General features: G+C 42.2%; 1 protein-coding gene across 3 annotated transcripts in view; it reads left to right on the forward strand.

Moving 5' to 3' along the window:
* Window positions 1-14539, forward strand: part of IL5RA (interleukin 5 receptor subunit alpha) — a 40781-nt gene that overhangs the window by 7606 nt on the left and 18636 nt on the right. For 2 of the 3 annotated variants that reach the window (XM_017881653.1, XM_017881652.1), the window contains 7 exons: window positions 261-406; window positions 1241-1379; window positions 5118-5271; window positions 5351-5538; window positions 7946-8091; window positions 10994-11132; window positions 13043-13126. In XM_017881653.1, coding sequence (XP_017737142.1) covers window positions 261-406; window positions 1241-1379; window positions 5118-5271; window positions 5351-5538; window positions 7946-8091; window positions 10994-11132; window positions 13043-13056 — 926 coding nt within the window. In that variant the 3' untranslated portion in view covers window positions 13057-13126. Of the gene's footprint in view, window positions 1-260; window positions 407-1240; window positions 1380-5117; window positions 5272-5350; window positions 5539-7945; window positions 8092-10993; window positions 11133-13042; window positions 13127-14539 lie in introns of those variants that run through there. The other variant, XM_017881651.1, reaches the window with a different exon arrangement.

The following is a 14539-nucleotide window of genomic DNA, read 5'->3' on the forward strand; positions in this document are numbered from 1 at the left end:
AAAAAAAAAAAAAAAAAAAAAAAAAAAAAAAAAACCCATTAGCCCAGCGTGGTGGCATGCGCCTGTAGTCCTAGCTATTCAGGTAGAAATAGACACTTTCTCTTTGCCCCGGTGTTACAGGCATGGTAGGAGCAACTGTGTCTGTGGTGCTGGCAGGTCCAGGACAGCATCTGCAGGGCAACAAATATTCAAAAAGTTTTAAAAGTGCTGCCTATGTCCAGTTGAACATTGTGTTGTTTCTTTATTCTTTGAATCAACAGTTTCACTTCTCCCACCTGTCAATTTCACCATTAAAGTTACTGGTTTGGCTCAAGTTCTTTTACATTGGGAACCAAATCCTGATCAAGAGCAAAGGAATGTTAATCTAGAATATCAAGTGAAAATAAATGCTCCAAAAGAAGATGATGTAAGTGTTTATTCTAATGGATATCCTTATTGAGAATAAATATGCATTTTGACTGCATTTTATCAAATGAAATTTTAGATTAAAAAATAAAAGTACTGACAGGCTCTTTGTTATGTTACCAGTAGACTAGTGTCTCTCTAAGAATGCCTGTGAGCTAGTGCTGGATGTATTGTTAAGCGTTAAACGGCATCGCAGAACATTTTAACTTTCCGATGATTCTTTCCCTTAAGGAAGAATGCTTAGTAACTTTTTAGGCACAATGGATTGGATACTGGTTTTCTGTTTCCCCTAAAATCACCAACAGAACAGGAGACAGTAGCCTAGCAAAACAAGAACACAGCAGAGTGGAGAGTCAGGGAAACCAAGTTCGAATCCCAGTTCATCCACTTCCTGTCTTTGCAACCTGGGACAAGTCATTTAGCTTCTCAGAGCCTCAATTTTACCTCGGGGCTACATTCAGGCACCCAGTACATATTAGATGTGTAATAAAGTCAAACAAAGGGAGAAGTGATTCATATTAACTATTTTTCAGTCAATATGGAATTCTAGAGAATTTTCTGTCAAACATTGACCTCTGGGGAGATGGTGGTCAAAGGGAACTTCAGTTTAACTGTAATATTTCATTTGTTTTTACAAGAATAATGTGTTCATGTGTCATTGAGAAGTTACTATGTTGTTATTACAATAGTTTGTTTTGACTTTTTTTCTAGCAAAACTATTTCATTGCATCTTACTCGTCATTTAAAAAGTAGAAGAAAATGCATATTTGATTAAAATAGCTCTCTTAAGGCTAGTTCTCTTTTATGTATCAAGACTTGTGGGTTTTATTTTTAGTATGAAACCAGAATCACTGAAAGCAAATGTGTAACCATCCTCCACAAAGGCTTTTCAGCAAGTGTGAGGACCATCTTGCAGAACGACCACTCACTCCTGGCCAGCAGCTGGGCTTCTGCTGAACTTCATGACCCACCAGGTAAAGCAGGCCTCCAAAAGTCCAGTTTGTATGTTTTGGACTTTGCAAATATGGAAAAGCAGAAAAATTAACACTAACTCACTTTTCTTTAGTCAGTCACCTGTTCTTGTCAAGTACTCTCCCATATCAACAACATCCTAACTAAGGCTGCTGCCACTTCTTATCATAACCAACTGAATTCCATCTGGCACATTCTTGCAGAAATATCCACCATCTGTGAATTGGCCTCCAGTGGAAAGTTGGTGTTTCTGATACTTAGAATCAGTAATACTTCTGATCAAACACTTAAGTGCACACACACAATAGGGGAGAGAAAAGAGGAGAAGCAGGCTACCAAGTCCTGAGGCATATGGGTGCACCCAATAACAATTGCCTTGGTCAGTTGAGCTCACGGGTAATTTTTGAACAATTATCCTGTCATATCGCCAGCTGAAAAGACCATGCCTCCTGAATTGTGTTGGTAACTTAAAACAGAATCATAGGCCGGCGCGATGGCTCAAGCCTGTAATCCCACCACTTTGGGAGGCTGAGACGGGCGGATCACGAGGTCAGGAGATCGAGACCATCCTGGCTAACAGGGTGAAACCCCGTCTCTACTAAAAAGTACAAAAAACTAGCCAGGTGAGGTGGCGGGTGCCTGTAGTCCCAGCTACTTGGGAGGCTGAGACAGGAGAATGGCGTGAACGCCGGGAGGCGGAGCTTGCAGTGAGCTGAGATCCGGCCACTGCACTCCAGCTTGGGCGACAGAGCGAGACTCCGTCTCAAAAAAAAAAAAAAAGAAAAAAACAAAATCAAAAAAATCTTCTTTTTTTTTTTTTTTTTTTTTTTTTTAGATAGAGTCTCCCTCTTTTGCCCAGGCTGAAGTGCAGCAGTGTGTTCTCGACTCACTGCAACCTCTGCCTCCTGGGTTCAAGCGGTTCTCATGTCACAGCCTCCCAAGTAGCTGGGATTATAGGCACGCGCCTCCATGCTGGACTCATTTTTGTACTATTATTATTATTATTGAGATGGGGTTTTACCATGTTGGCCAGGCTGGTCTCGATCTTCTGGCCTCAAGCCATCCACCCGCCTCAGCCTCCCAAAGTGCTGGGATTACAGACGTGAGCCACCATGTCCGGCCCCATTTACTTGTTATAACTTGTCTAGACCACATACCAGCCAATTTGCGTGGGCTTGATCCCAAGTACAGCGACTAATCCAAGGCAGATACAGGATCACAGAGATGGGTTATTGTATGTGGCTTACATCAAACCACTATTCCCCCTTTCTATAATGAATAACTGGATTTTACCTATAAGGCACTTTGCAGCTTACATTTCTACAATTCTAATTATCCTCTGAGCACTCTAATATAGGATGACACTAATAAAAATTATTTCTGTTTTGAACCAAGTGGAATTCACATAAAATGATTCCTTGGATGAGAACTATAAGACAAAGAGTCTCTATAGATCTCTAAACTGTACTTGCACATGGACTTCCCGGTCATTTGGTGCATGGACAAATATATATTAGGTTGGTGCAAAAGTAATGACCAAAATCACACTTACTTTTGCATCAACCTAATATATGAATATATACATGAACTGAATAAGTCAATTTGCTTCGAGATATTTCTTCTTTTTATCTGTGCAAAAGCAAAAGTACAGATATATCTTTTATCTGTGCAAAAGCACAGATATAAAGAAGAAATCCATCTTTAACTTCTCTACAGGTAATAAGAGGCTCTCTCTCATCATCTTCTCCCTCTGCTTCTTGAAAAACACTGGCTGACAGTCATAAAAATGATCTACAGCTGACTTAAGCTACGATCAAAAGACCCCCTCTATCTCTCAAGGCTCCCACTTGGATGCGGTCCTTCCTGGCCTGGGTGCAAGAGCTTGTTTCCTTCTCTGAGCAACCACCAACAAGACCAGTGTTTCCCACAGTGTATTTGAAAGACCAACAGTTAATACAGCAATGAGAGGTTGAAACGAAAACAAGTCTTTCTAGTCACATAATTTGAGAAAGCCTTAATGAAGCAAACACAAATAAGTTTGCATTTAAAATCTTGGCTGGGTGCAGTGGCTCACGCTTGTAATCCCAGCACTTTGGGAGGTCGAGGTAGGTGGATAGCTTGAGGCCAGGAGATCGAGACCAGCCTGGCCAATGTGGTGAAACCCTGTCTCTACTAAAAATACAAAAATTAGCTGAGTGTGGTGGCACGTGCCTGTAATCCCAATTACTGGGGAGGCTGAGGCAGGATAACTGCTTGAACCCAGGAGGGGGAGGTTGCAGTGAGCTGAGACCATGCCACTGCACTGTAGCCTGGGTGACAGAATGACTCTGTTTCCAAGTAACAATAATAATCATAAATAAAATAAATCTGAAGGTTTTCTTTTTGTTTTTTGAGACAGGGTCTCACTCTGTTGCCCAGGCTGGAGTGTAGTGGCATGATCGTGGTTCATTGCAGCCTCGACCTCCCCAGCTCAAGTGATCCTCCCTCCTCAACCTCCCAAGTAGCTGGAACTACAGGCACATGCCACCACACCTGGCTAATTTTTGTATGTTTTGTAGAGTTGGGGTTTCGCCATGTTACCCAGGCTTGTTTCAAACTCCTGAGCTCAAGCAGTCTGCGCGCCTCAGCCTCCCAAAGTGCTGGGACTACAGGTGCATGCCACCACGCCTGGCTAATTTTTATATTTTTTGTAAAGACGAGGTTTCACCATGTTGCCTGGGCTGGTCTCAAACTCCTGGGCTCAAGAGATATCCACCAGCCTTGGCTTCCCAGAGTGCTAGGATTACAGGCATGAGCACTGTGCCTGGCCAATTCAAGGTTTTCTTAAAGTCCTAGTATATTAAAGAGGACTTTAACATGCTAATGTGCATCAAGTCTGCAAAGCAGTGGTATTATCTTGCAGTGTTGTCAACACTCATTTCTTCTGAGCAGCAACCTATGTAATTCATGAAGCATTTGGATACAACCTAATGAATCACACAATTCTAGGATGGAAAGGGATACTCAAGACCTTCCTGTACCAACCCTCTCCTTTACAGTTGAAAATACAGAGCCCAGAAAAGTGGGGGTCAATGTCTCACAGCTAGTTATTAACAAATGTGGCATTAGAGCACCAAAGTTGCTGGACATCAACCTCTAAACGACAATATATTGTACTTCTCTTGAACTTTGTCACATTTATTGCACAAACACCACCCCCAAGCCCCAAACAAAATAGCTGGGAAGCTCTTTAATATCAGAAATGGGGACTTTATAATTCTAATTCCATATCTCCAGTAAGGTGGCCTTTTGTAGTTAGTAGGTTTCTAGAAATATGTGATGATGGCCGGGCATGGTGGCTCATGCCTGTAATTTCAGCATTTTAGGAGGCTGAGGCGGGTAGATCACTTGAGGTCAGGAGTTCGAGACCAGCCTGGCCAACGTGGTGAAACCCCATCTCTACCAAAAACACAAAAATTAGCCAGGTGTGGTGGTACACACCTGTCATCCCAGCTACTTGGGAGACCAAGGCATGAGAATCGCTCCAACCCAGGAGGCAGAGGTTGCAGTCAGCCGAGATCACACCACTGCACGCAGCCTGGGTGACAGAGTGAGGCTCTGTCTCGAGGGAAAAAAAAAATGTGAAGATGATTATTTTTTGGTGGTGAATAAGATGTTCACATCGCTATAGTTCCAAAAGAAGCATGAAATTCAGAGTTTGCCATGGCAATGTTTTGTTCTTTTTATTTTTGACTACCTAGGGTCTCCCGGAACCTCAGTTGTGAATTTAACTTGCACCACAAACACTATAGCAGATAATTATTCACATTTAAGGCCATACCAAGTTTCCCTTCACTGCACCTGGCTTGTTGGCACAGATGCCCCTGAGGACACGCAGTATTTTCTCTACTATAGGTTAGTACTGTACCTATTTTTACTTAGGCAAATGGTTGTTTCCTGCAACCTCATAAAACTCATGAGTGTTCCAATTTAGGTATGGCTCTTGGACTGAAGAATGCCAAGAATACAGCAAAGACTCACTGGGGAGAAACATCGCATGCTGGTTTCCCAGGACTTTTATCCGCAGCAGAGGGCGTGACTGGCTTGCGGTGCTTGTTAACGGCTCCAGCAAGCACTCTGCCATCAAGCCCTTTGATCAGCTGTTTGCCCTTCACGCCATTGGTAAGATCGACTTAACCCAAAGCTGAAATAACTGAATCTCAGAATCTCAGCACTGGAGGGAAGGGTTATAAAGATCACCTAGTTCTACTACTTTTCTGATGCTAAGTAAGCATCAGGCCCATGTTTGAAAACCACTGAGGCAGGGTTCTCCAGCCTAACACCGCCAATGATTTTTGCGGGATAGCTGTGTTATGGAGGGCTGTCCTGGGCATTGCAGGATATTTAGCAGCAGAGGGGCCTCTACACACTCGATGCCAGTAGCATGCCCCTCTGCCCCTGAGCTGTGATTTTTTAAAAAGTCTCACACTTTGCCAAATGCCCCTCAGGGGGTAAAATTTCCCCCAGTTGAGAATCACTGCACCAGGAAAAGTGAACTGGCTGCTTAAAAGAGACCATTTAATCTTTCATGAGTTCTGACAGGTTTTGTGAAATTTCTGCCCCTGGGTCCTGTGATGGACTAGTGCCACCCCAGCCGATTTGAGTCCTTTCCCTAACGAATGGCCTCTCTTAGCTGTTCACAGGCAGCAGGTTTCCCATCCAGAAGCCCTTCTTCTCCAGGCTAACATCTCTCTCTCTCTGCATTTCTCACTGTTCTGGCCCATCTCCTGGATGTTCTGCAGCTCGAATATCTCTCAGTGTGCAATTCTCAGCTCTAAAAATTATATTCATGGTTTCATCTGCTCAGTTCTCAACAGAGAAGACACTCTGCCTCATCCCAGATAGTTCTATTCATGAAACTCACCAGACGCTCTCACATGGCATACTTAGTTATGGAGATTCCAGATTTCAATGGTGGGTGGTTATTGTGGGCTGTGGGGCCAGACTGCTTGGATTTGGATCCTGGCGCCACCGCTGACTGAGTGACCTTGGACAAGCTGATCATTCCTTTGTGCCTAATCTTCTTATCTGAAACAATGGAGAGAAATCAATACTTCCTGTGTGGTTTTTGTGAGAATTGTGTTACGAATGATAAAGTGCTTAGAACAGTGCCTGGCATAAAGGTTTAATAAATACACTACAATATTATTTAGAGAGTATGATTTGGCTGTGACATATCTATTTTCCAATGGAATATAACTTTGTGTCAAGAATCATAGCCCTTACTAAAGAGGTTATGCAATTCTCTCCAGTAGTATATTTCTTAGGTGAACTAAAAATGTCACTTTCATGAAAATAGGCAATAAAAGATGCTGAGGAAGACCTAGGAAACAATGATATTAATATGAAAATGGATATGATCTAGTACAGACCACAGAAATTCATTTTCTTTTATGATTTTCATTTTATTGAGGCTAATTCCTAGGATTACTAAAATGAATAAGTACTTTCTTGGTTAAGAATTTTCTCCTTAGGGAACAGGAGGCTCTGAAGCCAGTCGACCCCACTCTTAGCTTGTCACTATTAATTGTGAGATCTAAGTCACATTACCTAAGACAAGGACACTCATTAAGAATTAATTTTCCCCTCACCTCACGGGACCATAAGACAATCAAGTGAGATCTCAGGGGAAAGGACATTAGAGTCCTAAGTGAAGACCAATCCATTCTTCTTTTTTTTTTTATTTTTATTTTTTGAGACAGAGTCTCACTCTGTCCCCCAGGTTGGAGTGCAGTGGCATGATATTGGCTCACTGCAATCTCCGCCTCCCGGACTCACACCATTTTCCTGCCTCAGCCTCCCGAGTAGCTGGGACTTCAGGCGCCCGCCACCATGCCCAGCTAGTTTTTTGTGTTTTTAGTAGAGTCAGGGTGTCACCGCGTTAGCCAGGATGGTTTTGATCTCCCGACCTCGTGATCCGCCGGCCTCAGCTTCCCAAAGTGCTGGGATTACAGGTGTGAGCCACCGTGCCCGGCCCGGATCCATTCTTTTTTGATGCAAAAGACAACTGAAGTTTCCTGCTCCATCCCCCAAACAAACAAAAAACAAAAGATGCAGTAAACAAAATGAAATTACAATTGAAAACTGAATCTCAGAAAGGGGAAGTGATTTGCTCAGGGCCACATACCTACTGGGAAGAGGCAGGGCTTGGTGGAAGGTCCAGGGAAATGTTCTCTCAGTGGTCAGGTTTATTCTGGGCCTGGTACAACTTGAGTAGTAAAGGGAGATTGTGGGTGAGTCTTGCAATGAGCTGAGTAGGGAAGAGATTCAAGCATTTAACTCCATTTGGAGTAGTAATCCTTGTAGTTTCCAGAAAGGGTCTCTTCTTCTTCAGCACTATTAGACAAGAGTATTATGGGAGGCCACTGGCTTCCTGTGGCTTGGAGATCAGTTGATTAAGACCTGATGGTAAATATTTGAAAAAAGCATATCTTAGAAATGCCTTGAGAAGTGTGGGTGGATTGGAGTTATCAGCTCTGATCACTGATTCTAAAAAAAAAAATCACTGATCTTTCATTCCCTAACTTAGATCGAATAAATCCTCCACTGAATGTCACAGCAGAGATTGAAGGAACTCGTCTCTCTATCCAATGGGAGAAACCAGTGTCTGCCTTTCCAATCCATTGCTTTGATTATGAAGTAAAAATACACAATGCAAGGAACGGATATTTGCAGGTAATTACTCAGATCATTCCAATATTTGATGAGACATTTATTTTAGAAACATTTACAAAATTATCTTCAGTGACTGCAACCAAGTTACAGCTTGGTACTAACAAGGTCAAAGTTAACTTACATCTACCCAGGTATTATAGGTATAAACCAAATCTTACTGGCCTTTTGTTTTGAAAGAACATACTTTTGGTTGAAACTAATACAAAGCATTAGAAACAGACTCATTGGTGCTAGTGTTGGTTAAAATCTAAAATGATAGTTGGGTGCAGTAACTCATGCCTGTAATCCTAGCACTTTGGGAGGCCACTGTGGGTGGATCACCTGAGATGAGGAGTTCAAGACCAGCCTGGCCAACATGGTGAAACCCCATCTCTACTAAAAATACAAAAATTAGCCAACATGATGACGCATGTCTATAATCCCAGCTACTTGGGGGCGGGGGCTGAGGCAAGAGAATCGCTTCAACTAGGGAGGCAGAGGTTACAGTAAGCCGAGATTGTGCCACTGCACTCCAACCTGGGGGACAGAGCAATACTTCATCTCAAAATTAAAATAAAAATAAATCTAAAATGGTGCAGCTACTATAAAAACGGTATGATGAATTCTCAAAAAATTAGAAATAGAATTCCCATATGATCCAACAATTCCATTTCTGGTTATATATACAAAAGAATTAAAAACAAGGATTCAAAGAGATGTTGGTACACCCATTTCCATAGCAGCATTATTCACAACAGCCAAAAGCTGGAAGCAACCCACTTGCCCATTAAATGAATGGATAAGGAAAATGCAGCATATACATACAATAGGATATTATCCAGCATTAAAAGAAAGGAAATTCTGACACATGCTACAACACGGAGGAGCCTTGAGGACATTATGCTAAGCAAAATAAGTCAGTCACAAAAGGACAAATACTGTCTGATTCTACTTTCAGAGGTTAAATAGTCTAATTCACAGAAACAGAGTAGGATGGTGGTTACCAGGAATTGGTTGGAGGGCGGATGGAGAGCTATTGTTTAATGGGTACAGAGTTTCACTTTTGCAAGATTAAAAGAGTGTTGAACATTAGTGACACAACAATATGGAAGAATTTAATATTGCAAAGCTGTACACTTAAAAGGGATTAAGATGGTAAATTTCATTATATGTATCTTACCACAATTTAAAAAAACTCATTAGTACTAATAGACAAAAATTTCAAAGGGAAAGGAACTGAGAAGAAAGTCAATCAACATTTCTTGAGCATCAATTATGTGTCAAACTTTATTATGTGTTTATTCCACTCTCACAATAATTCTATGATATAATTATCATTCCCATTTTATAGGAAAGTGAGGCAAAAGAGATGAAGTAACTCTCCCACAGTCACAAAGCTAGGAAAAAAAAACAGGATTCCAACTCATGTCTTATAGAGAGTAGACAAAGCCAATTCCATTAGATTCAACAAATATTTACAAATTGCCTTCTTTGTGAGAAATAAGACTGTTTCTGCCATGGAGTGACCCAATCTTGTGACATATTTGCCCAGCCTTGGGGTTGTTCTCCCACAGGAAAAGCCAGTGCAGCTAGAGATGGGGGTGTGGGCACAGAGTCTGCTATGCAGAGAGGAATTGAACGGGATCTGCAAGGATGAAGAGAAACTGGTCTGGTGAGAAAACATGAGAAGGACTTTCTTAGCCAGAGCTTCCCAAAATACTTACACTGAAGGACTGTGAGTGCGTGTGTTTTTATAATGTCTAATCTACCATAGATTGGTGTGTTTGTCAAATACATAAAAATGATTTGCTAGCAAAAATTAAATATAGCCAAAGACATGTAAAGTATCAGTTCACTGATCATGTGTTTGGATGTCATGGCAATGTCAAATTGCTACCAAAACTTCCAAATTGTAGTCATAATTTTATCTGTATTTAGCCCATCACAGGCCAGTAATAAATAGTTCCTGACCTGCACCAGTCTAGGAAAAGGAGTAACTTTATGCTTGAGAGAGTGTGGTTCTTTCAGTCAAGTGGCAAGTAATTCAGTCTGCCTGGATGCCTGGACATAAGACCAACACTGAACTCATGACTCTGTATCTGACACTGTGACTTCTCCCAGAGTGGCTCTATAAGATTTTTTTTTTTAAATAAAGAAATGGCTTCTTTGTTAAAAACCATGACTGCGGGCAATGGATGCCACTGAAGAATTTCACACAAGAGAGAAATATGTCCACATTTGAAGAGAAGAAGAAGAATTTTGGTAGCAGCATGAAAACTGGATGTGAGTGGGGAGGGGCCACATGGACATATGGATATCAGTTAGTGGCTACTGCAATGCTCCAAGCAAAAGACAGAGCTAAAATAGGCAATGGACACAGGGCTGGAGTAAAAAAGGGAGAAACATCTCCAGGGGGTATTCAAGATACAGGTGTCAGGAACACATCTCTGGCACAGGGGACTAGCTGGATGGTGGCGACCGTGATCAGCAGAAAGAAAAAGAAGAAGGGCTCATTCATGAGAAAACTGCTTCAACACTAGACAATCTAGTGTTTGTGTGATATTATTTAGTAATGTGACTATAGATTATGGAGGGACAAGGTGAGGGAATAATGCATCCTGGCATAGGCCACTCCAGCCTTTCAGTCTGGAAACGTCAGCTGGGCCTGGATAGGATCACCTGGATATTGACTGTTAACCATTTCATATATTTGGGTTACAAGATAGTGTTTTCCTGAAGGGTGACTGCCAACACAGCCACACTGAAGTGCCTAGTATAAACGAATTGATATGTGCCCTGTTGATTTTAAATGGCTTGCTGAACAGTGAGTCACATGACCTATATAGGACCTCCCATTCTGATAATTGGCAGAACCAAATTAGGTGTTTAGAGATTCTTATAATGCTATTTTTTCCCCACTTAGATAGAAAAAATGATGACCAACGCATTCATCTCAATAATTGATGATCTTTCTAAGTATGATGTTCAAGTGAGAGCAGCAGTGAGCTCCATGTGCAGAGAGGCGGGGCTCTGGAGTGAGTGGAGCCAACCTATTTATGTGGGTAAGTAGCTTATGTTTATTTTATATTGGCAGCCTTCCTTGTGATCAAAGAAGGTAATCCCAGAAGTGTACACTTTCATTTGTGGGTCTTAAAATGGTTTCGTGTCTCTATTGTGACTCATTTTCTATTGGTCTACTGCCTTTCCAATCAGGAATAGATTTGGCATGAAGCCAAGTGAAGTTTAAGCGTCCATTCTTGTCATTAGCACCAACCCTCCTAGACCTGGTGCCTATTTTTTTTTTTTTTTCCAAATTTTGTTTCCAGTTCTATCCATTTTTTAAACTTTTTATTTTGAAATAATTATTAGACTCACATGCTGTGGGAAGAAATAATAGAGATCCTGTGTCTCTTTCATCCAGTTTTCCTCAAGGGTAACATCTTACAGAACAGAATATTGGTGTTGGTAATCCAGATCTTACTGATTTCACCAATTTTATATGTCCTCATTTGTTTGTTTGTTTCTTTTTGGACAGTGTCTTGCTCTGTCATCCAGGCAGGAGTGCAATGGCACAATCTCAGCTCACTGCAACCTCTGCCTCCCGGGTTCAAGCAATTCTCCTATCTCAGCCTCCTGTGTAGCTGGGACTACAGGCACATGCCATCATGCCTGGCTAATTTTCATATTTTTAGTAGACACAGGGTTTCACCACGCTGGTCAGGCTGGTCTCGAACTCCTGACTTCAGGTGATCCAGTGGCCTCAGCCTCCCAAAGTGCTGGGATTACAGGCATGAGCCACCGTGCCCAGCCATATGTCCTCATTTGTATGTGTGTGTTTGGTTCTATGCAATTTTAGCACATGTTTAAATTCATGTACCCATCACCACAGTCAAATACAGAGCAGTTTCATCATCACCTGTTACCCTTTTATAAACACACCCAACTCTCCTCTTTTCTATCCCTGAACCCTGGCAACGACTAGTCTGTTCTCCGTCTCTGTAATTTTCCCATATCTAATTTTGACTTTATACATTTTTTTAAAAAAAGAAGATTCCAAAATTGAATAATATATAGGGGCCCACAAAATCTGGATCTGTCCCTGAGCCTTCAGCCTAACAGATATAGAGTATCAAAAGGTCCATGCATCACCAGGGCTCCTGTGTTAGCTCTGCAACTGTTTATGTTAGGACCAAATAGACTAGTTTGCTTGGCTAGTAAGATGGGCATCTTCTCTGTCAGTGAGATCCATGAAGGATAATAATATACCCAATGGCAGCTATGGATGAAGGGGCACATTTCCAGTCTTACCCTGACACAGATGTCAATTCCACACCCAGGACATGTGGACTTGCACCTTGAAGACAGAAAATTCATACCCTGTGTTGGCCGGGTGCGGTGGCTCACAACTGTAATCCCAGCACTTTGGGAGGCTGAGGTGGGCAGATCACGAGGTCAGAAGATCGAGACCATCCTTGGTAATACTGTGACACCCCATCTCTACTAAAAAAAAAAAAAAAAAAATTAGCCGGGCGTGGTGGTGGGCGCCTGTAGTCCCAGAAATTCAGGAGGCTGCGGCAGGAGAATGGTGTGAACCCAGGGGGCGGAGCTTGCAGTGAGCCCATCATGCCACTGCACTCCAGCCTGGGCGACTGAGCTCTGTCTCAAAAAAAAAAAAAAAAAAAGAAAAGAAAATTCATACCCTGGCTATTACCCGGGTGTTTCCAGCAAGTCAGCATAGGCATTGTATGAGAGAAGGAAACAGTTAAAAAGCAACTAGTGTGTCTCATGTGTATGATAAACCATGCAGCCTGAGGAGGCACACACATGTCGTTAACTGTTGCACTAGGTCTATAAGAGCATGAGATGGTGGGAAGAAGACTGGAGCCTTACACAGAAAGCCCAGGTTTAACATTCAGCCTTGACAAGGATTGATTGTGTATCACAAGACAAACCATTTCTCTCTGTTTGCTAGGGTTCTCAAGATAAAGAAGATAACATCCAGCTTTCCTGCCCCACAGGGTATCTGAAATAAAAACAACTGCAGGGATAGCAGATTACATGTGTTTTTTATTTATTTATTTATTTATTTATTTATTTATTGCCAAGCACTATGGTAAATACATTATCTTAGTCCTATCAAAACACTTGTTTGGAAAGTTTAGATAATTGGCTTAACTCTGTTCTGCATGGCCAACAAGTGGCAGGGATGGGGCTCTGACCCCAGATTAACTGACTTGATCTCACTTGATCTCTGGACACTCTGGTATGGTGGGACAGGATTCTGCAAGCTTTAAAGTGCTGGGTAGATTAAAGTCTTATTTAAGAGATCCAGAGGATGGGTGTGGTGTCTCACGCCTGTAATCCCGGCACTTTGGGAGGCTGAGGAGGGAGGATCATGAGGTCAGGAGATCGACACCATCCTGGCTAACATGGTGAAACCCTATCTCTACTAAAAATACAAAAAATTAGCTGGGCATGGTAGTGCGCACCTGTAATCCCAGCTACCGGGGAGGCAGGAGAATCACTTGAACCCAGGAGGCGGAGGTTGCAGTGAGCCAAGATCGCGCCACTGCACTCCAGCCTGGGCAACAGAGCAAGACTCTCCATCTCAAAAAAAAAAAAAAAAAAAAAAAGAGAGAAAGATCTTGGTAGGCAACCTTTGTGATTATGGGTGATCAAGCACGTGGATGTTATCTCTCATGAATCCTATGAGGTATTCATTAACCATTGGAAGAGTATACATGGGAGAGATTTTGTTCAGGCACATGCCAAGATGTTCTACTATTTAATTCATTTGCTTAAGCTATGGGGTGGGTCTTCAGGAAAGTCTTGGGCAGTGACCCATTAGCCCATGTGGAAATGACTCTGATCTGACACATAGAAGGTAGATTTCCACTGAAGACTGGGAAAGATAAGGAAAGGCCTAGTACATGGAGAACTGTTCTGAATCTGCCAGGGGGCTGGTCATGCTAAGTTACCGAGTTCCCAAAGGAGAATAGCGTCCCCTAAAGTTGTGCAACACACAACCAGCTCAGCCTTAGAGGAGTAGCCCTTGCATCACTCAGAGAGACCTACAGGAGCAGCATGAGCCTTCCTGGGGAGAGGGAACTGAAAGGACACTAAAAGGAAGTGAGAATGGGCCAAACTCACCTGCTTCATCATTCTGTGGAGACCAATCTTCCCTCCCTCCTCCTCCCTAGGTTGACACCCTCACCTAACTAAACTGACCCAGCACACACAGGACTTTCCTCAACATGACTCCATTTGCACAGGGAAAGTTCACTCTGTTCCCCAGGAGGGAAACAGATATGAGAAGCATTCATTAGTCTCAGCGAATTTTTAACAAGGTCATTAATTTTGTCAAATGCCTAAGGTGGAAGTTTAATTTTTGTTACTTGAATTCAATAGACTTCTTTTTAAAAATGCTTTCCGTCACTCCCCAGGGGCACAAAACTCACTGGCTCAAAGC

This window comes from Rhinopithecus bieti, unplaced genomic scaffold, assembly GCF_001698545.2.
Source record: "Rhinopithecus bieti isolate Rb0 unplaced genomic scaffold, ASM169854v2 scaffold_12640, whole genome shotgun sequence".
In the NCBI taxonomy this organism is placed as follows: domain Eukaryota; kingdom Metazoa; phylum Chordata; class Mammalia; order Primates; family Cercopithecidae; genus Rhinopithecus; species Rhinopithecus bieti.